Here is a 22,950-nt window from a genome sequence, read left to right as displayed (position 1 = left end):
AGCAGTGCGAGTGCGGATGAAGAGGCCAGTATGAAACAGAGGCAGATGGATTTAGGTGTTAGTCACACCAACACTAACCGCGTGCACTCGCTGTGCCTCCTCTCTCGGCCCTGCCTGTCTCACTCACTCTCCCCCAGATCTATCACAGGCCCCTGCAACGAGGAACCATCAGGACTCTTAATACCAGTCCTGCTTGTTATTGTCCAGATAACATTGGCATTCTGAATATTTGAAAAATAAAGCACTTTGACTTTTGAATGAAATGCTGATGATACTCGGCAACATGATGGATGGAAATTGTGCCATATTTAGTTTTTCTGTTGGTGAATATCGAAATATTTTGCGAAATGTTATATTAACACACCGTGTAGCATTATAAAACGGTATTGAAATCGATGACAAAATAACAAAAGGAATGACATGTTTATACAGTCTAATTAATATCCAATCTAATTTATGTTGTGAATTAACCATTTTGCTATGCTGTAGTTCTTGACAGTAAGCCAGTTTGAATACTTTGGTTATCGGTTACTAGCATGTCTCGGTGACTATAGAAATGCACCCCATAATGATGGACTCAATTCAGAGGTTAGAATGATACGGCCTCGACCTCGTCTCCCGCTGCATCCAGTTTCTATGTTACGATCCCCCTCTCCGAGAGTCCCGGTCAGACCGTACCACCCCAACCCTCATAAAACCGAAGGGGGACTTCGCTGTTGTCTCATGACCAGAGATTCATGAATAAAACACATAATTCGCTTCGTGAAGCTTGAGCCTAGCCAGCGTTTTCCCGAGCTCCGCTGTGAAGCAGCGCAAGGCATCTTTCCGCTCTGTCTGTAGTCTTGGTGACGCGCGGGCTGTGCTGCCCTCCCCGCGCCCGTCCCTGCAGTGAGCCAGTCAGGAGAGGAGGCTGAACAAAGCCATGAGAGAAAGGAGCTGCTTGGGAAGTGAAAGAACTGACACTCACTGAGTCTGTCGCCTGGACAACCAGGCAAAGAGGAGGGAGGGAAAGAGGAAGAGAGAGAGAGAAAAAATGAAGATTGGGAGAGTAAGGACAAAAAACACATGGATTCTTCAGGTGATAGGATTCATTGAGTGAAAATAATTGTGTCCTTTTTTTTGGGAGTCTTCTGTACTGTAGTCCCTCTCCTGAGAACTAGATGAACTAAAAAAACGGAGATCAACAGAAAAATCAATTTATACCTGGAGAACAAGTTAGACATGAAATAGCAGAGCAGGTTATACATCTTCAGGATCAAAACCCACCTCCCTGAACCTAGCACCAGAACATACCTCCAGAACAACACGCTCAGGTAAGATGCTCTTTTTTCTCTCCATTTAAATATATCGCAACATGGAACGTGATTCAATCTGGAATCAGTTCTGAAGAACCCCTCTCAGCCACTCCATCTTCCAAAACAGGACATCATTCACAACAGTCATTTCAAAAACCCAGGCTCCTAGGAGAGAGGCAGTGTAGCTGTGGAGAACCGTCTGGTAAGTCCCTCTTAGGGACTGTTGAATCAGGCGAGCTCTCGTGTGGATAAACAAGTTTTCTTGCACTGTGCTTTAATGCAGTCGAGAGAATTCCACTGACAGACACAGCTTTGATTTCAGCTCACTGCACAAGTGCTGTGTCTCTCTTCATCGTGCCGTACAAGTGAAATTGCTTGTGCAATCCTTCCGTCTTTTTCAATGTGCACTCACACAGTGCTGCCCACCGGGGGGGGCATGTATCCAGATATCAGATTAATCTCTGTGATTAAGGTACAAGTAGAGCACGAGAGAACCAGAAGTCTTCAGACTTCAACTGTGCAGCAGATCTTGACATGAAGGATTCCCTGTGGTGAGTTTACTCAGCATTCGTACATAATCAGTGTCTTCTAGGAGATCCGACAAGATATGAATGTCCCCCTTTGAATGATGTCCTGTCAGTACACATGCCTGAATGTGGTGGCATAGAGACTGTAGGAAATCCATATTGGATGAGATGGAGGGAGGAGAGAGAGAGAGAGAGGGAGGCAGACTATTTTTAGCTGTTGTCAGTAAGGAAGGTTACAGTAATCACACCTTTACAGACACTCCAAGACAGACACATGCTCATAGACAAGCGCATACAGACAAAGAAATGGATGCACACACACACACACACACAGACAAGCACACAGACACACACACACACAGACATGCACACAGACACGCACACAGAGACATGCACACAGACACACACACACAAACCCAGACAACAAACGCAAATCCACAGACATGCACACAAACACACACACACACATCCACAGAAACACACACAAACATACACACGCCCACACACACCCACACAGCAAGGGGGAAATGAAAGCTGTCTTGCCCAGTTAGCTTAGGTTGGGATGTCAGGAAGATGGGCTAACAGATAAGACTCAAGGCATGCTGGGAGTGTTTAGAGTCCAGATTAACTCTCCGGGAAACGGAACACCACACACAGCACAGTACTAAACAAACACACCAGCAGGATAACAAGGGGGGTCGCACTCATGTAGCAGAATAGCGCAGGGACACGTTTGTGCTTGAGGGCCAAGTACACCTGTGTCATCCCTGTGCTCCAGTACACTCTGGGGGGCATTACTTCCTGTCACGGATCCAGCAGCTTCCACTTCAGGGACCTCTGAGTCCTGTGTTTGCAGACACAGGGCGGTTCATTGGCATGCGGTGTGTGTGTCCAAAGACTACAACTGTAAACACGCCCGAAATGAAATTAAGAGGCATGTCTGCAGTGCCACGTTCAACTCAAAATGAGCCAATCATGTGGATGTCAGCTTCATGAATATAGATGTTATACCCTCAGCCTCGTTAAATCAGTTCCTCTCTTTTGCTGTGTGCAATCTTCAGATAAAAAAAAAACCCTTGAAATGTTACTAGATTGAAGTACACAGCGCACAGAGGGAGAAAGAGAGAGAGACAGAAAACCAGAGAGACAGCTTCACTTCCAGGCACAAGAAACAGCTTCTGACGTCCATACAGGACGCCATTACCAAATCACCTTCTATTTTTCCTCCACACCTGTGTAGCTTCATCTGGACTCAGTCTGCTTCTAACCACTGAGAACTAATGGGAAGGAGGACCCGTTTTTGTCGGCCGCTGAACACGTCTCCCTCCCTTGACCAGCACCACACATCCTCCTGCAGTTCTTGTCATAATGAATGGCCATTATACACTGTATGTCTGGCAGAGCGGAGAGAGAGCGCTCTCCCTCCAAACAAGACCGGGAGGAATCCCATGAGCCAATCACGGGGAGATTACTTACAGCAGCTGTGCATGCGACGAAGGCTTTGCTGTCCTTCTGTGTGTGTGTATGTGTGTGTGTGTGTGTGTGTGGGGGGGGGGGGGCAGTCTAAGTGTTTAACTGTGCACTCAGCAGGAACATTTATATTAGCAACGAACACAGTGCTGGTTTAAAACAAGTCAGCATGACAGTATTTGTGATAAGTGTGTTGTGTTGTGTTGACCGTGTGTGTGTGTGTGTGTGTAGGGCAATGAAGTAGAAAGATGTGTGTCCGTACCACTGATGGTAATACTAGCGGAGAGATACACAGAGCCCAACTGAGAGCTCCAGGTAGTCACCTGACTGAGATTCCTATGAATACTGAACAGTGTTTATAGTAGTGTCCTCATCGCTTACATGCAGGAGATGATCATGTGTCAGTGGGGGGCTGTTGAAGGCTAGGATGCACCATTGCCCTTCTCTTCCTCCTCCTGCTCTCCCTTCTTCCTCCCCCTATCCCCTCTATCCTGCTGTCTGTACTGCATTGCCCCCTTCATTCCCTCCCTTTCTAACCTCCCGCCCTTTCTCCTCCTCTCATTTCTAACCTCATTCCCTCTCCTCTTATTCCAAAGCTCCCTCTTTCCTCCTCTCATTCCAAACCTCCCTCTCTCCTCCTCTCATTCCAAACCTCCCTCTCTCCTCCTCTCATTCCAAACCTGCCGCTCTCCTCCTCTCATTCCAAACCTCCCTCTCTCCTCCTCTCATTCCAAACCTCCCTCCCTCTCTCCTCTCCTTCCCAATCTCCTTCACTCCTTCCCACGATGAAGATGTGAAGCACCTAATGAGTTTGTCCTCTGCATGATGTGAGGGTCACAGATGTTGTCGGGGCGGAGACAGATGTGGGACTCTCTCTCTCAGTGAACGGCTGAGATGAAGAGATGATCCCCTTGAACGAAATATATACAGTTGATTGGGCACAGCTTAGAATGTAAATGGGCTTGATGCATCTCCCTTGTTATCTGCATGCCACCTACTCTGCCGTTCATTGTATTTGGATGAATGCCCGCGAGTTGTCTTAGCACTTTTCACAATGAAAATCTACCAAAATTCACTGTCATTGTGTCTGATTACTGGAGACACAAGCTGTGCAGAGATATGGAAATTTCCTTCCCCTTTCTCTGTCCTGCCTGGCCCACATGGATGACCTCTCGGCTCCTTTCTAAAGATAGCAGATCACCTGCCAGGTTGCAGTTCGCAGACACGAGTGCCACTTGAATATAAAGTCCCACCTCGCCCTCGTTAAAAGGCTGAGCAGCTACCCCTGTGACACCATCAACTGTCGTCCAGCAAGCGAAGATAAGCACTTCTCCCAAGTTTCACATTTCAAGTCCCGTTCACTTGACGATCCCACTCCTGATGTCAGTGATTAAGACGATGAGCTGATAAAAAAGATTCTGCGGCTCAGCGAAACCCACGGCGGCCGCAGGTACGGCTGTGGTGCTCGCTGGAGGAGAAACTGATTCGCAGACCCTGACAAAGTGAGCGAGGAGAATAAAATTGCGGCTCCCGTTTCATCAAAGCCTCCAGTGAGCTTCGGTGATCAGCATCTTTAAGTGGGAGCAATGCTCTTTTTCTAAGGGGGAAGGGGGGGGGCATCGAGAAAACTTCCATCTACCTCGTAAAATTTGAAATTCTCTGAAGTCGTTTTTCCCCAGCCGCTGAGACGGATTTAATGACTGATTTAATAACTGCTCCCATGCTGGGTTAGAAAGTAACCCGGGCCCTCACTGTCACAAATTCTCTGTAAATCACCCGAGAATTTACGTCTCTGCGCTCCTGTACAAGGACGACAAAATATTCCCATCAGGCAGCTGAGTGATGATAAAGTGCCCGTGTTTCCCTGTGACAGGTGTCATTATGGAGCTGGAGGACGAGCCGCTGTTGTTTCAGACAGGCTGGGAGGGGGAGGAGGAGGACGAGGAGCAGGGGGGCGAGGAGGCAAGCCACAGCCCGGGGGACGGCGGGGTGGGGGGAGTGTGGAGGGTCGTGGGCTGGGTCTACACAGTGCCCTGGGTGAGTGGAGTGGTGCTGGGAGCCGGAGTCCTACTGCCCTGTGCCCTCTCCGCCTACATGTTCCTCTACTGCCCCCCGCTGGACATCGACCTCTCCTACAGTGCCTTCGAGGTCCACAGCCACTTCTCGGCCGAGCGCTTCGATGCTCTCGCCATCGCCGTGAAGAGTCAGCTGGGCTCGTGGGAGCGGCACCGCTGCGACCCGGACGACTACGACACCTCGGCGCTCCGAGACCTCCTCCTGCAGGGACTGGGCAAGCAGGGGACAGGCGCGTCCGAGGGCTCGCACCCCGATGGGCTCAACGCCACGTCCGCGAGGGAGAGCGCCCTCACAGGCGGCGCCCGTCGGAGGAGGGGAGCTCCGGCGAGGCTCGGAGGCCGAGCGGAGGTCGGAGGTCGGCGCCGGGACGAGACGTCGAGGTCTGAAGAGACGGACGCCGACGGAGCAGAGAGGGTGGAAAAGGAGCCGGGCGGAAACGCCACAGCCTGGAGCGTGGGCGGTCCCTCCGGGGGGGAAGGAGACGGGAGCCGAGGGAGATCATTACTCAGGGAGCGGAGGCTCGCGTCCAGCTACTCCTACCAGCAGAGCCAGGCCCTATGGAGGATGGAGCTGGTGTTTGTGGCTCAGGGCGGGGCCGGGGACAACAACATCTTCACCCCCGAGCGACTCAGTACCATCCACAGCGTGGAGCGCCTCCTCATGCAGCACCCCCAGTTCCAGCAGTTCTGCTGGAAGCCCCTGGAGGCTCTGAGGGATCTCCCTCTGGGGCCGTCCTTCTGCTCCCCTCCCAGCTCCCTCCTCTCCTACCTCTTCCCCAGCGAGCGCGCCGACAGGATCTACTACGACGGCATGGGCCCCGACCTGGCAGACATCCAGGGTGAGAAGCCTGACAAACCAGACCTGAAGGAAAAAAAAAACACCTAAACTGAAGCTAGATCGAATATATCTCACATATTTGTCTTAGTCCTCGTCTAGGTCCTACTGTGTTTTTATTTCACGTTTTGTTTTCTTCTGATTCGCGGTGTTTCTTGTGCTTGCAGGCGCCCTGAGTCTGGCCATGATCCACCCTCAGTTCTACTGGTACGTGGACGAGAGTCTCTCCCCGGAGCGTCTCTCCTCCTCCCTCCTGAGGAGTGAGATCCACTTCGGGGCACCCCTGCCCTCCTTCTACTCTCTGCAGGACCGGCCGGCGGAGCAGAGGAGGCGCTTCAGGGACTTTGTGGTGCAGTACGCTGACATCCTGGCCCGGCAGTCCACCAGGTCAGTCTCACACACACACACAAACACACACACATACACACCATACCCCATGCCATTGTTTATTCCTGTGTGGATGTATGTATATCTCTGTGTGTGTGTGTAAGTGTTACCGGCCTCAGGTCTAGGGGTACCTGAGCCGATCAACCCGCTACATATGTATGTGTGTGTGTGTGCCTGTCTGTGTGTGTGTCTGTGTGTGTGTGTGCCCCAGCCAGGTGAGGGTTCTCTATGGAGGGACAGAGCTGTTTGATAACGAGGTGAGGCAGACGTTCCACAGTGACATGCTCCTCGCTCTTATCAGTGGAGCCTGCATCGCTGTGCTGGTCTACATCCTCACCTCCTTCTCTGGTAGGTCTCCCCAGGGCCTCTCTCTCTCTCTGGTTTAAGACCAGGGCCTCTCTCTCTCTCTGGTCAAGACCAGGGCCTCTCTCTCTCTCTGGTTTAAGACCGGGGCCTCTCTCTCTCTCTGGTCAATACCAGGGCATCTCTCTCTCTCTGGTTTAAGACCAGGGCCTCTCTCTCTCTGGTCAAGACCAGGGCCTATAGAGAACATTCTGCCATTATTCATTTTATGGTTCTGTTTCATCTTGCCATGTTTGTGTGTGTTTGTGTGTACAGAGAACACTGACATCTGAGATATCTGAGAGTTCTAACTTAAGTTGTACTGTGTGGCTAGTATATACAGACTGTTACTTGACTTTGACCACCAACATATTGCAAGAACCACGCTCTTATGATCCTTGATCTTCTGCTGTACTTTCTGAATATACGTGTTTCTACCTCGGTTTGAGTCTGCTTAGCGACTGAAATGTCCGACGTGACTGTTTCTTCAGTGTTCCTGTCCTTCTTTGGCTTGGCTAGCATTGGTCTGAGCTGCTTGGTGGCTCTGTTCCTGTACCACGTGGTCTTTGGCGTGAGGTACCTGGGTATCCTCAACGGAGTGGCCGCCTTTGTGATCATCGGTATCGGTGAGTGACCGAACTCGTCTCTCTCTCTCTCTTGCCGACAAAAGTCAGTTCACGGAAAGCGGCGTAGAGGTTCTCAAGCTGGCGAAATGAGCTGCTAATGAAGCGCTCGGCGTCGTGTTCTCTGCCCCTCCCCCTGCGTCCCCAGGCGTGGACGACGTGTTTGTGTTCATCAGCACCTTCCGGCAAGCCTCTCACCTGGCCCTGCCACTGCAGCGCATGGTCTACACGGTCAAAACGGCGGGTCGAGCCACCTTCCTCACCTCCTTCACCACCGCGGCGGCCTACGCTGCCAACACCTTCTCTCAGGTAACGCCTGGATCCACAGCTCATGATTCCTCTCTTCACGGATTCATCGCTTTTATATTAATTTGTTTGTCTATCAGGTCCGCTTCGGCTCTGCAGCGTGCGCGTGTGTGGAATGTTCTAGTTTGAAAGATTGAGTGTTTTTACCACAGCTGTCTGAAGACGTCTGTCTGTACCTTGTCCGATCCGTCAGATCCCAGCTGTGCAAGACTTTGGTCTGTTCATGGCGCTGATAGTGAGCTGCTGCTGGCTCTGGGTGTCCCTGCTCATGCCTGCAGCCTTGTGTGTCTGGAGCCAGGCTGTGGAGGGGTACGAGAACGCCTGGTGGAGGTGGTAAGATCCGCTTCTTTTGTTTCCTGGCTCAGGCCATTGTTGTGCACTCGGGTTTTGTTTTGTCTGAGGTGACATGTTTAACAAAGACTTTACTCTTTTTTTTAAAGCTGGCTCTGTCTTTATCTCTGTACCTTTCCCTCATTATCTCTGTCTTTTTGTGTCGGTCTCCCCCCCCCCCCCCTCTCTCCCCTTCCCTCATTATCGCTGTCTCTCACTCTCTCTGTGTCTCTCTGTGTCTCTCTCCCTCCTCCAGGTTGAAGACGCTGACAGGTCTGTCTGTGCTCCACAGTCCATTGTCAGATGGGGATGATGACGTGGCCCTCCTGTCAGTAGAGATGGAGCCAGGTGAGATTGTTATCTTCCCCCTGCCCAACAGTCACAAAGAGAAAAGAGTCCAGTCACTCTCTCTCTTTCTCCCCCTTCTCTCCCTCTCTCTCTCTCTCTCTCTCTCTCTCTTCCTCTCTCTCTCTCTCTCTCTCTCTCTCTCTTTCTCTCTCTCCCTCTCTCTCTACATGTCTCTCTCTCCCTGTCCCCACAGAGTCCTGTGAGCCAGATGTGGACATCCTGTCTCTTTCCCTGGAGGCCTCCCCCTCCCCTCAGACTGGCGCTGGGGTGGTGAGCGCCAAACTCCAGTGGGCGCTGAAGCGCTGGGTGGCAGAGCCCGCCGTGGAAAACCGCAAAACCGTTCTAGGTAAGCCGTCAGCCTGCCTCCTGAGATCAGGAGAGCCGGCGCATCTCATGAACTATTCATGTGCCCTTTCTAAAGGGATTCCTCTGATCTGTGCCTGAATCTCCCTCCCTCCCTCCCTCCCTCCCTGCTCTTCCGTCTTCTTCACTTCTCCCTCCCTGTCGCCTAGCTCCCCTATGTCTTCCTCATCCCTCCTCCATCCCTCCCTGAGTCTTCATCATTCATCAGTCCATCCCTCCTTACGTCTCCCCCCTCCCCCCTGTTTTCTTCCTCTTTAGACCTCCCTCCCTGCCTCCCTCCCTGCCTGCCTCCCTGCCTCCCTGCCTCCCTGCCTCCCTGCCTTCCTGCCTCCCTCCCTGCCTCCCTCCCTGCCTCCCTGCCTCCCTGCCTCCCTCCCTGCCTCCCTGCCCTCCAGTGGTCTCTCCCATCTGCAGTGCCTCCCGCTCAGCGTTGTCCCCTGTGTTCAGGTGTGTATTTGCTGGTCCTGCTGGTGTCTGCTGGCTGCTGCTGTCTCCTGAGACCAGCCACCCATGCTCCGCTCCTGTTTCGGCCAGACACCAACCTCCAGACCCTGCTGGCCCTCCGGAACAACCTCAGCGGTCAAGGCATCGCCTGCCACATGTGTTCCGGTCAGTGCTGATTACATCCTTCCTCAGCCACTATTGTGGAGAGGTATGGAGGTGGAGGAGAGGTGGAGGAGAGGACGGGAATGGTGGAGGAGAGGTGGAGGAGAGGAGAGGTATGGAGGTGGAGGAGGAGGAGAGGTAAAGGAGAGGAGAGGTATGGTGGAGGAGAGGTGGAGGAGAAGGTATGGAGGTGGAAGAGAGGTGGAGGAGAGGTATGGTGGAGGAGGAGAGGTGGAGGAGAGGACAGGTATGGAGGTGGAGGATAGGTGGAGGAGAGGAAAGGTAAGGTGGACGAGGTTTTTAGGGAACCAAAAGGTGGCAATGCAGCCTTGTTCAGTGATTGTCCCAGAATGCATCAGTTTTGAATAAATTATTTTTTAGAAGTTTTCATATTATACCTACTTCCATGTATGTTACATTCTTACTGAAAACTTCAGGATGAATGTTCAAATAATATGTACATTTTTTGGCAAAAATCTTTTTATTTCATTATACAAACCAGCACTGGGTTTCTTGTCACCGTCATACTAATACTCTTTGCAACAATTTGCGCAATGATTCTTCCAGTTCATTGCAAATGATGAGTGGGTTCAACACAGGCGATCTGTGACAGGTACAGCCCCTGTTACGCATTGTGCCTCAGCCCTTCTGAGCTTGAACTTTGACTTCTTAATTCATGAGGTATGATTACAAATGTTATAACAAGAGCTATATGGATAAGTAAAACAAAGTGTCTAAAATCAGTTGATTGTGTGTTAATGAAAGGAATGACAAGGTTAGTTGAAGTGTATTGAAGACAAAAATACAACTGCAGACCCTACCAACCTCCAGACCCTGCTCAGCATCTGGAACAACCACAGCGGTCAAGGCATTGCCTGCCACAGTGTCCCAGAATGCATCGGTCTTGAATAAATTATAAAACAATAGAGGTTTTCATAATATACCTACTTCCATATATGTTACATTCTTACTGAATACTTCAGGATGAATGTTCAAATAATATGTATATTTTTGTGCAAAAATCTTTTTATTTCCTTATACAAACCAGTACTAGGTTTCCTGTCACTGTCATACTAATACTCTTCGCAACTCTTTCATAGAGACATCCTTCCAGTTCATTGCAAGTGTTGAGTGGGTTTGTCACGATGTTTGTGAAAGATGTAGCCCCTGTTACGCATTGTGCCTCAGCCCATCTGAGCTTGAACTTTGATTTCATAATGCATGAAGTATGATTATCACAGATCTAACAAGAGATTGTTTTAGATTGAGTAAAACTAAATGTCTTTAAGTAGTTGTTAGCGTGGTAATGAAAGGCATGACTGGATTAGTGTGAGTGCATTAAGGACAAATGCACAACTATAAAATATGTCAAATCATGTCGCGCCCAAAAATATATACTCTGTACCCATGTGTGTGCCTTTTGCACTGTGCATGCTGAATTAGGTTCATCCTCCCAGTAGGGGTAGAGCTAACATATGCGGAGATAAGAAAAAAGGTGGATGTTCAAATCGACATCCTTTATAACAAGCCAGGCAGACAAGGAATGTATGTGTCTGTTTATGCCTGCTCTCCAGTCTAGCTACAATAAGGTCATGCCTCGCTTTGAATTCCTGCTTGGCGTGGGCGGTTTGCTATAGGTGTGTTTATGGAGAAGCCTCACTATCTACACACCAACGCCCACTCTGGCTCTTCATCACCTGGCAGCCACCTCCACCACGATCCTGCCAGCCAGTCTCCCCAGAGCCCAGCCAAGCCCAGCTCCAAGTCCAACACAACAGGTACCTCCCTCCTGCTGTTTCAGGCAGAAAACACCCGTCTCACCACGTCACCGCACGGCTCACCGGAATAATAACAGTCCCCCCGTGAACGAGTTGTTTGAAATGTATTCCTTCCCAGGCCCCCTGCTGACGGTGTACGTCTTCAAGTTAGACGCGGGGGTGTCTGTGAGTCGGTACCGCTACTCTGTCAACGCCAGCGTGCCCTCGCCCTGGAGGGCCCTCGGCTCCGGACACGGAGACGTGCCGTCCTTCCTGGTGAGGAGAACCCCCCTTTCCGTGTTTCACCCCTGCCCTGGGCAGTCCCCGAAGGCCAGGAGTCATCCTACATTTACGTTTACATTTAGTCATTTAACAGACACTCTAATCCAGAGCGATTTACAGTAAGTACAGGGACATTCCCCCGAGGCAAGTAGGGTGAGGTGCCTTGCCCAAGGACACAGCGTCATTTGGCACAGCCGGGAATCGCACCGACAACCTTCTGATTAATAGCCCGATTCCCCAACCGCTCAGCCATATGACTCCTTGATCTGATGTGCTCCGAACAGGCTTACAGAGGACCCAACAGCAACTACAGCACCCGCATGACGGTGTGCGTGTCCCACATCTACCAGCCCCACGCTAGCTGGATGCTCACCTCGCTGGCGTGCGACCCGCACCACGGCTGGAGGTCAGAGTTCAGCTTCTACGTGGCTTCGAGCCCGCAGCATCACAGCAGGTTGGTGGCGTCAGGAGGGAATGTTTCTGTTGTTGTTGTTTTTGACTGTGCTGTCCACACAACTGTAAAAGACTGCTCTTGTTGCATTCTGACCATAAAGACCTTTCTTGGTTTTCTAACTACCGAAATACTAGAATAATTGAACTAAGCACTTCTGATCCTTGACTATCTACCGTTGTTACTGCATGCACTATTCATATGATGTTTGTAAATTGAGCTTATATGTGAAACATATACATGTAAAATAAGCACATCAGTCAGATGGAGAAACTCCATCCGAAGAGATATTGACAGAGTTTCTGTCGTGCCTCCCAGGAGACTGTACTACGCCCAGCACCGGCTCAGTCCTCACCCCAGCAGAGTGTGTGCTGAGCCCCCAGGCTGTGTGTTCGGCTCCGGGCCTGATGGAGCAACGCAAGGCTCCTTCTATTCGCCACTCTCCAGTAAGCCAGAAGCAGCCACGACGCATCATTTACATACCGGTATCCAAGCGCAAGAGGAAAATGCAGTTTCAGGCTCACGAGTTGTCGGTTTTCCAACAAAGGCAAATACATTTTTCTATGTATCTCAAAGATGACACGTCAGCCACCAAGTCAAAGACCTCTGGCTTCAACCCCTGTAGTGGAGGTGGGTGTGGCCAGCCAGCAGTACGCCCCCTGGTGGACACAGGAGCCATGGTGTTTGTGGTGTTTGGTATTCTGGGAGTCAACCGCACACAGCGCACAGACAACCATGTCATAGGGGATATGGTGAGGAGATTGCTGGATCATTTTAAAAAGTATGTTTTCATCCAGCAAAATATACAATTTATTGGCATTGATTTTCTCTCTACATTGTCTTCAAAGGGTAGCATCATATTGGATCCAGAATTTGACATCTTCAAGGAAATTGGGTATCTCTGCAAACTGTGCAAAGCCATCAGTGCTAACACAGAGCTGGTCAAGCCGGGGGGGGCACAGTGTCTACCTTCAGGTAACCGACACACAAACGACAACCACACAGACAAATCTAGATGTGAATGTTTCCTATCCCTGCTCTCCCGTGTTCCTTATCCCTCCTCTTCCCCAGGAAACAAGCTGTCATCTATTCTGCCTCTCCTCCACCCTGAATGTCACGCGCTCCCCAAGCCCAACCTCCTGCCAGGCCAACTATCTCACGGGACTGTAGGGCTGAGCGCTGGCAGGGTGCGCTGGCTGTCCATGGCCTTCGAGTCTGTACGTACAACCGTAGCTCAAAGCACACTATCATCATTTGGAAACCTTAAACTCTCCCCGTGGATGAGCCAGTGCTGTACTAACTTCCTGCTGTGTTTGTTTCCAAGACAACCTACAAGGGAAAATCCTCCTTCCAGACACATTCAGACTTTCTTCAGTGGGAGAACTTCCTGCAGGAACAGCTTGCCACCCTCCCACAATCCTCTGCTCTGCGTCGAGGTTTCCAGACATGCGAACACTGGAAGCAGATCTTCATGGAGATCATAGGCAAGTTGAGCATTGGCAGTATATTTTTCATATTCAACTTCACATCATGATCTGTCATCTCTAACTACTGAACTAAACCTAGCCGTGAGTTTTTGTGGCTCACAATCATCCACTCGTTTGTTGATGACATAACATTTAAAATATCAGCTTCTACTTTCTTTGGGTAGATCTATAAAGACACATATGGGATTAGAACCCAAGACCTTTTGGCCCAGCCTCAGTTTACATGTTATACATGCTTAACCACTGAGCTACCAGGGCTCCAATTCAACATGAAGCTCTGTGACAATATGAACATTTTGAAAATACATCCTTAAGGTTAAGTGTTCTATTTCTTAAAGATTCACCTTACATTAGTGAAGACACACCTGGGATTTGAACACTGCACCCTTTACTTCAGCCTCAGCTCACATGTTACACATGCTTAACCACTGAGCTACCAGGGCTCCAACTCAACATGAACATTTTTTAAATACATCCTTAAGGTAAAGTGTTCTGTTTTGGGTCTGTTCTGACTCCCTCACCGCTCAGCCATCTGACTCCCTAGATCTAGATCCCTAGATCTAGATCCCTAGATCTAATGCAACAATCACCAGGATAGAAACAGTTAGCAGATCTAGCTCTAACATTGGGTCTATGGGGAACCAAGTCCTCAAAATGGAATGGTCATTTTAGAAAATGTAAATGGTAAATGACCGAAGGGGTTAGCATGTTTGTTTTGGGGTAAATGACCAAAGGGGTTAGTATGTGTGTTTTGGGGTAAATGACCAAAGGGGTTAGTATGTGTGTTTTGGGGTAAATTACCAAAGGGTTAGTATGTGTGTTTTGGGGTAAATGACCAAAGGGTTACTATGTGTATTTTGGGGTAAATGACCAAAGGGGTTAGCATGTGTGTTTTGGATGAAATAACCAAAGGGGTTAGCATGTGTGTTTTGGGGTAAATGACCAAAGGGGTTAGTTTGTGTGTTTTGGGGTAAATGACCAAAGGGGTTAGTATGTGTGTTTTGGCTGAAAATATCAAAGGGGTTAGCGTGTGTTTTGAATGAAATTACCAACTGGGTTAGCATGTGTGTTTTGATTGAAATAACCAAAGGGGTTAGCATGTCTGTTTTGGGGTAAATGACCAAAGGGGTTAGTATGTGTGTTTTGGATGAAATGACCAAAGGGGTTAGTATGAGTGTTTTTGATGAAATGACCAAAGGGGTTAGTATGTGTGTTTTGGGGTATATGACCAAAGGGGTTAGTATGTTTGTTTCGGGATAAATGACCAAAATTGTTAGTATGTGTGTTTTGGGGTAAATGACCAAAGGGGTTAGTATGTGTGTTGTGGATGAAATGACCAAAGGGGTTAGTATGTGTGTTTTGGGGTAAATGATCAAAGGGGTTAGTATGTGTGTTTTGGATGAAATAACCAAAGGGGTTAGTATGTGTGTTTTAGGGTAAATGACCAAAGGGGTTAGTATGTGTGTTTTGGGGTAAATGACCAAAGGGGTTAGTATGTTTGTTTTGGATGAAATAACCAAAGGGGTTAGTATGTGTGTTTTGGGGTAAATAACCAAAGGGATTAGTATGTGTGTTTTGGGATAAATGACCAAAATTGTTAGTATGTGTGTTTTGGGGTAAATGACCAAAGGGGTTAGTATGTGTGTTGTGGATGAAATGACCAAAGGGGTTAGTATGTGTGTTTTGGATGATATAACCAAAGGGGTTAGTATGTGTGTTTAGGGGTAAATGACCAAAGGGGTTAGTATGTGTGTTTTGGGGTAAATGACCAAAGGGGTTAGTATGTGTGTTTTGGATGAAATGACCAAAGGGGTAAGTATGAGTGTTTTGGATGAAATGACCAAAAGGGTTGGTATGTGTGTTTTGGATGAAATAACCAAAGGGGTTAGCATGAGTGTTTTGGGGTAAATGACCAAAGGGGTTAGTATGTGTGTTTTGGATGAAATGACCAAAGGGGTTAGTGTGAGTGTATTTGATGAAATGACCAAAGGGGTTAGTATGTGTGTTTTGGGGTAAATGACCAAAGGGGTAAGTATGAGTGTTTTGGATGAAATGACCAAAAGGGTTGGTATGTGTGTTTTGGATGAAATAACCAAAGGGGTTAGCATGAGTGTTTTGGGGTAAATGACCAAAGGGGTTAGTATGTGTGTTTTGGATGAAATGACCAAAGGGGTTAGTATGAGTGTATTTGATGAAATGACCAAAGGGGTTAGTATGTGTGTTTTGGGGTATATGACCAAAGGGGTTAGTATGTGTCATTTGGGATAAATGACCAAAATTGTTAGTATGTGTGTTTTGGGGTAAATGACCAAAGGGATTAGTATGTGTGTTGTGGATGAAATGACCAAAGGGGTTAGTATGTGTGTTTTGGATGAAATAACCAAAGGGGTTAGTATGTGTGTTTTGGGGTAAATGACCAAAGGGGTTAGTATGTGTGTTTTGGATGAAATAACCAAAGGGGTTAGTATGTGTGTTTTGGGGTAAATGACCAAAGGGGTTAGTATGTGTGTTTTGGGGTAAATGATCAAAGGGGTTAGTATGTTTATTTTGGATGAAATTACTAAAGGGGTTAGTATGTGTGTTTTGGATGAAATGACCAAAGGGGTTGGTATGTGTGTTTTGGGGTAAATGACCAAAGGGGTTAGTATGTGTGTTTTGGGGTAAATGACAAAAGGGGTTAGTATGTGTGTTTTGGGGTAAATGACAAAAGGGGTTAGTATGTGTGTTTTGGGGTAAATGACCAAAGGGGTTAGTATGTGTGTTTTGGATGAAATAACCAAAGGGGTTAGTATGTGTGTTTTGGGGTAAATGACCAAAGGGGTTAGTATGTGTGTTTTGGATGAAATAACCAAAGGGGTTAGTATGTGTGTTTTGGGGTAAATGACCAAAGGGGTTAGTATGTGTGTTTTGGATGAAATAACCAAAGGGGTTAGTATGTGTGTTTTGGGGTAAATGACCAAAGGGGTTAGTATGTGTGTTTTGGGGTTAATGATCAAAGGGGTTAGTATGTGTATTTTGGATGAAATTGCTAAAGGGGTTAGTATGTGTGTTTTGGATTAAATGACCAAAGGGGTTGGTATGTGTGTTTTGGGGTAAATGACAAAAGGGGTTAGTATGTGTGTTTTGGGGTAAATGACAAAAGGGGTTAGTATGTGTGTTTTGGGGTAAATGACAAAAGGGGTTAGCATGTGTGTTTTGGATGAAATAAACAAAGGGGTTAGCAATGAGTCAGCTTCTTTGGAGCAGTATTCGGTCAATGCGCTGAAATTTCGCAAAAAAGCGTGCACAGCGTGGTAGCGTGACAGCCAACGCACTTCATTCAAAGGCCTAAAAGACAGTGAATCCACTTCCAAAACCTCTGCCATCTCTGTGAATTTGGCTTTCTTCACAGATGATCTGCAAAACATGGAGTATACTGTCCGGAGTAGCGTTTCTACCTCTTTCATTGTAGGGAGATCTTTCCATGCGTCATCAATTCCCAAGTCCTCCCTATGGGCCACGCAGTGTTGCTCAGTCAGGTGTGGTACCTGACGCTTCAGTAAAGCAGCCACTCCTTTATGTCTGCCTAACATGACAGAAGCACCATCTGATGTAAACATTACCATTTTGTTCATGTCTAGCGCATGATCTGCGTAGAACTGAGTAATGGCATCAAGGATGTTTTCTGCAGTGCATCCTGAAAGCTGAATGATTCCAGCAAAAACTGTTTTGTAACTAAAATCAGTTTGCTCCCGAAACTTTATGTAAAGCACAAGCATCTTATGCACTGAGATATCGGTACTTTCATCCACAATTAGTGTGTGGACACGAGCACTTCTTATACTGCTTATCACCTCAGTCTGCACAACTGAGTTGATACATTCCACAAATTCAATAGCATAATTTTTGCTTTTCCAACTCTGAGGTAGGTCGACGTATTTTGCCATATGATCGTGTATATCCTGAACTTATAACATGGACATGTTGGTGTTAAGTGCTAGCATCACGTTGTCGATCAATATTTTAATTTGTTCAGGGTCGGATCGTGCTCTCTGAATATGTTTCTCTCGGGCTTCATTCGTTTCGGTGAGAATTTGATCGATAGACTTCCCATGTGTAAGTCTCAGTGTTTTCAATGCATGTCAGTATTTTAAATGTTTATAACCTAGCCTACATCGCCTTTGATGCTCAGATTTTTAACCCCTGTAAAAAAAATCGTTTGTGCAGTCTGAAAAATGTGCGCGGTCTGAAAAATCTATTGCGCGGCCACTTCGACTGGACTGCGCGGCCGCGCGCGCGCAGCTTAGAGGGAACATTGCTCATAGGTGTAAATCCCGGGGGGAAAATATGATTTGTCCCTCCAATAAATCACTGTAAACATAACTATGTAATTTCAATAATATTAATAATACGCAATGAAAGCGCTTTGCTGATTATGGACCCGATGGTGCTTTTTAAATGTGCTATGAGTTACAGCTGTAATTTTGGTGTCCCCCTCAGGAATTGCTCTTGAGAAAATGTCATATAATTGTCCGAAGTTGATAGCAGATTTTCGTCACTGGTTTGACTCTTTCCTGGCGGGGAGCAGGTGTCGAGAGCGCCCTCTGCAGTCTGCTGTTGTCCCTGGTGATCTGTGTGGCAGCTGTGTCTGTGTTCACTGCCCATCCCCTCCTGCTGCTTCCCATCCTGTTCACCATCCTGGGTAAGACTCTTATTATGCACCACAAGTTACATACCGCTATAACGAGCCCTCGAGAATTAGGCACAGGAATTGGGTTGATTTAGAGAGAGACAGCTTAGAATAACAAGCAGGTGACTACGTTCTCCAGGCTTCCATGACCTGTCTGGTTTTCCTGTGGGGGGGGGGGGGGGGGGGGCTGGAGGTGGGCTTACTGGGTTGTTCCTGCTTGTGTCCAGGGGTGATCTGTCTGGTGGTGGCGATCATGTACGTACTGGGCTGGGAGATGGGGGCTGTGGAGGCCATCTCGCTCTCCATCCTGGTGGGCTCCTCGGTGGACTACTGTCTGCACCTGGTGGAGGGCTACCTTCTGGCGGGGGACAGTCTGCCAGAGACCCCCTCTCACAGTCTGGTAGGACTCACACCAGCGCCGTGTTTGATGACAGGGAGCAGGAAAACATGGAGACAAATCTGTTTGTGGAACGTTCTCTCACTCTGAACCCATTCATCCATATTCGAGGCACATCATTTTTGAATGGATATTTTTCTAATGAGTATGTTCTGTTTACTTGTTCTCTGGGTTTCAACACGATTACTTACTTTCATTTTTTAATAGGAGCCCAGCGGCGGTAAACAGCGAGGGGGTTCGTTTAACATCCTGTGTCTCTGTGTTTTCCAGGAGCTTCCAGCTAAGCGGCGGAGGCGGGCTCTCGAGGCAGTCAACCACGTAGGCGTCGCCATAGTGTCAAGCGCCGTCACCACGGTGATCTCAACAGTCCCCCTTTTTTTCTGTGTCATTGTGCCTTTCGCCAAATTCGGCCAGATCGTGGCCATCAACACAGCGGTGTCCATCCTGTTCACCCTGACTGTGACGGCGGCCATGTTGGCCACCATGGCTCCGCCCTCCTTCAGCAGGCCCCCCAGGGCCGTGCTCAGGGCCGGCCTGGCTGTCATGGCGACCGCGGGCCTCGGAGCGGCTCTCTGCTGGGCAGGAGGGCTGCTGGGGCGAGGCACCTGGCACGCCTTCACAATGTGAAGCAAACTGTCGCTCAACTGTCAAACATAGTGAAGATGTCATGTCTGCAGGAGTCCTCATGACTCCACAGTCCCAGCCTAGAGTTTTAGAAGGAGTTTTTATAGTCACAAGTCAGCTGGATCTTGTGTCACTGATGCCAATCGAGATCATGTCTATGATCTCTCCCTTGGGTGAACTAATGGTCGGTTGGTTTGGTCGCACTTTACTTGAAAGCACACGGTTGCCGTTGTAGTATTTCCATGGTCAAATTTGATTCCACACGTGATCAGTTAATGATGTTTGTTCCTGTGGTTATCGTTGTACTAGCACCACAAGACACCGTTTGGTACCAAGTAGGCCTCACTTTTCATCGTGATTAGGTTCAACAAAAATATAACCATTGTTGTTGCGTTATTTATTGCAATTTATTGTTATTTATTGGAAAACTGAGCTGTAATAATATAGCTACTTTGAAGGAGTATCCTTATAAAAAAAAAAGCTGCATACCGATGATCTGACTAGAAGTATTTTTCAGACAGTATTAGATTTGATCTGAATAACAACTTGACTGGACTTTGAAAATGACTGGTTTAGTCACATGGTTCCTCTCTGTGCTTTTTTGAGACACCCTCGGGAGTCACTGTGTTCCATGACCTGTGACCTCTCTGCCGTCTGATTGGGACAGGTGTTGATAGATATTAGATATCAAATCATAACTTAGTGAATATTCAGGGTGTCACGGTATTGTTTGTAAGGAGAGGTCACTACTTTGCACTATATCGCAATGAGTTTCTACAGAATTTAATTGTGCAATATTGTCACCATTGGGATGTTCACACTTTCTATTTCTCATCGTGACAAAATGATTGTGAAGATAGGTTGGAGGACTGTATAAATGAAACAGCTGCAACAGGTAGCATTTGAAAAGAAATTCCAAAATTAGAAACAGCGCTCCCAATTCTTGTCTGAACTTCTGCGCTTTCCTCCAGCTTTATTTGATTGACTGATGGAACTTAATTTGCTGGAAAGTAACGGCTGTTATTAAATTAGAAATGAACATTCCACTGACACTGAGTTGTGTGTTGTTAACCAACACTAGGAGGGACTGATTACCTTACACAACTGAAATGTTGTTGTTTTTTAAGGTACATGTAGTACCTTTTGGTTTATTTGTGTTGGAATAAATCTGGCCCATGTCAGATTCACATGCTGCTAAATGCATGAAGAAAAAGTGTTAGAAGGCTACCTGTTGCCAACAACAACTCCTCAAAAAAACAAGTGTTTAGTCACGCTCCAAAACATTGTGTATATTGTGCTTTTTACAAAGGTGTTTTTACAACAGAAATATCAACTACATGACCAGTTTACTGCCTCCTGTAAATTTGAAATTCAACCCTCTTGTCAGCTGTGTGAACTTGCCCTTGCAGCTCAGCCAGGTATAGAAGATCATAGGAAGCACCACTTGTGATTCTCTCAGGTGAAGACACTCCACACATTCTCTGCATGCTTTAAACAGCACTCAGGAGGACTTGCTGTAAACCTCTCAAGCCTCAGCAGAGCTCTCGGACTCCAAGCACCACTTCACCTTCAGCCCGTGTGTCTCTATCGCCGCACACGCGCCCACTCCCACCCACGAGAATTCTTTCATTCACACCATTCCTGTGACTGGAGTCAAGTCTTGTGTGTATTGCTGTTTGAAATAAAGCTGGTATTCTGGCAGGGAAAGGCCTTGGTCGTTGTCATTACTGCAGCTATGGTAAAGGGCCATCCCTGTCTTTGTTGTTTATTCGTGTCTCTATTTCTCTGGATCAAGACTGTGAGGAGAGCGAGTCTATTAGACTGCTGCCAAACTGTCTCACGATCCAGCATGAGAACTATAATAACCATCATATGCATTTCCCATGTCATCCATCAGTTGTCATGCCTTATCGCTTTGTGGAAAACCATCTAACACACTGAAGAGCAAGTGTTGGCATAGCAATTTTCATGTGCTAATCTACACAACTGATTGTCAGTCCCCTCACCAGGTCTTTCCTGGTGCATTGTGACGCAGCAGCACAGTGAGAGAACCAATATGTTCTTCCCAGCAGTTGAATATTTGATCGGGTCACCACTGCACTGAAAAACAAAGAGCCGGTCTGAAACTACACTTTGCCACTATAAATATGAATGTTATTTTTTTGTATATTTTTCCTTTCGGGGACAGCTGTTCGTGATGGAAAGCCTAACAATTGGGTTGCTTGTTACTCTGTGGAGCATGGCAATTGCATTGTAGTGAAACAATAGATATATTGTTACTATACAATACAATACAACCTTGATGCACACATGTAATGTAATGGAATGTGTATATTAATGCTTAGTCAACCTTTAGTGTCTAAAAAGGTTCTGACATACATGTACATATTATTATTATTAGACACAGGACTCACTATACAAGGTTTCATTAATGTTAATTCTTACATACATACATGAAAATATGCATGCATATAAAAAAAATATTAACAATAATATGAGGCATTTGTGAGATAGAATACCTCAAATAAAAGAGTTGATGAGAAAACATCAATTTCAACATTGATTTCCCTGCCCAATATCAACCTTGTTGATATTGACTGAAATTCTGCAGCACCTCTCCAAATATGCATTGTGCAAACTGTTGCTATGACAATAAATACCCATGAACAATTGCACCAGGAGGAAAAGTGTTATTATGCAGAAACAGAGAGAGATAGATGAAAAAGACAGAGAAATTAAGACAAATGAGAGACAGAGAGAGATGCGAGTTTGCACTGTGGAAATAAGGTATTTACGTAGTTTAAATCCAAACTGTCCATGGACTGACACACAACTGTCTTTATTACCCCAGCTTACAGGGCACACACATCTTTCAAGTATGCCTGAGACACTAAATGGAGCAACAACAAAAAACAAAAAAAACTAAACAATTATGTAATAAAATGAGATAAAATAGAAAATAAGTGAAATGGCATCGCATTTTACAAAAATGTATAAGCTCATGATTTTGGAACAATTCACTGTAAAGTGCTAACTGGTTTGAGCTGAGGAAAGCACAAGCTTCCTTAGAATGGTCACCATACACAACTTTACACAGAGGTACAGTTAACAGCCAGTCAATGGCGAGAAATTACCAACGAGAAGAATTCATTTATTAGTCCTTTAATAAGATAACTGCTTCCTTACTTTTCCTTGTTAATGGTAATAATGAGAATTCTACACTGGCTGTCAGGATAATGCCAATTACAAATGGCTGGTGTAACTGTACAGTGTCCTATACCCATTGTAATTATTACATGCAAACTCTCTGACTTACAGTATCGAAATCTCAAGTCAAGGGTGTCCTTCATATACTCTTATGGACAGGAATCCTTAAACAGAAAGGATGGGGGGGGGGGGTGAGGGATGAGAGGGTGAGGAGTGGGGCTTACATCCCATAGGAGTGAGGGAGGTTAGGTCAAAGAGAGTCCCCTCCAGACCCCCCCCCCCCCCCCCTCCTCCCCCCCCCCCCCTCAGGTGTGGTTGTCAGGCCGACAAAAGCAGGGATCTGTCCCGCTGACACCCGCCTCCCTACAAGTCCTGAGAATCCACTGTTGCTCTCAATGGGAGGCCTTTCTTATATTTTTTTAATTTCAAACAAAAAACAAAACAAAAAAAAGAAGACAAAAAAATGTTTAAAAAAACCCCCCAATCAAACAACTAAAATAAAAATAAAACATGGGAGGGGCAATAAACTCTCCCCCGGAATCCGCCTAAACAAAATACCCACCCACCCG

The 22,950-nt window shown here is 47.1% G+C and overlaps 1 protein-coding gene across 1 annotated transcript; it reads left to right on the top strand.

Annotated features, from left to right (window-relative positions):
- The first annotated feature begins 1,213 nt into the window (after window positions 1-1,213).
- Window positions 1,214-19,177, top strand: disp3 (dispatched RND transporter family member 3). The gene is made up of 22 exons (XM_047015628.1): window positions 1,214-1,313; window positions 5,166-5,727; window positions 5,821-6,206; window positions 6,370-6,589; window positions 6,801-6,937; window positions 7,423-7,557; window positions 7,703-7,863; window positions 8,054-8,193; window positions 8,447-8,538; window positions 8,732-8,884; window positions 9,349-9,510; window positions 11,145-11,285; window positions 11,404-11,540; window positions 11,831-12,000; window positions 12,316-12,482; window positions 12,586-12,749; window positions 12,846-12,972; window positions 13,069-13,214; window positions 13,322-13,481; window positions 18,052-18,165; window positions 18,381-18,553; window positions 18,821-19,177. The coding sequence occupies exons 2-22, from the start codon at window positions 5,174-5,176 to the stop codon at window positions 19,175-19,177; spliced, it is 3,996 nt and encodes a 1,331-aa protein (XP_046871584.1). The 5' UTR covers window positions 1,214-1,313; window positions 5,166-5,173.
- The last annotated feature ends 3,773 nt before the right edge of the window (window positions 19,178-22,950 follow it).

This window comes from Hypomesus transpacificus, unplaced genomic scaffold (assembly GCF_021917145.1).
Source record: "Hypomesus transpacificus isolate Combined female unplaced genomic scaffold, fHypTra1 scaffold_31, whole genome shotgun sequence".
Taxonomy (NCBI): domain Eukaryota; kingdom Metazoa; phylum Chordata; class Actinopteri; order Osmeriformes; family Osmeridae; genus Hypomesus; species Hypomesus transpacificus.
This window is presented reverse-complemented; position numbering and strand designations above follow the sequence as displayed.

Bases quoted from the DNA above. Each gene is read 5' to 3' on its own strand.
- disp3 (XM_047015628.1), top strand. From the start codon at position 5,174: ATGGAGCTGGAGGACGAGCCGCTGTTGTTTCAGACAGGCTGGGAGGGG. The intron at 12,483-12,585 runs GTATCCAAGCGC...ATGACACGTCAG, and splicing joins GACGCATCATTTACATACCG to CCACCAAGTCAAAGACCTCT. The intron at 12,750-12,845 runs GTGAGGAGATTG...TTGTCTTCAAAG, and splicing joins ACCATGTCATAGGGGATATG to GGTAGCATCATATTGGATCC.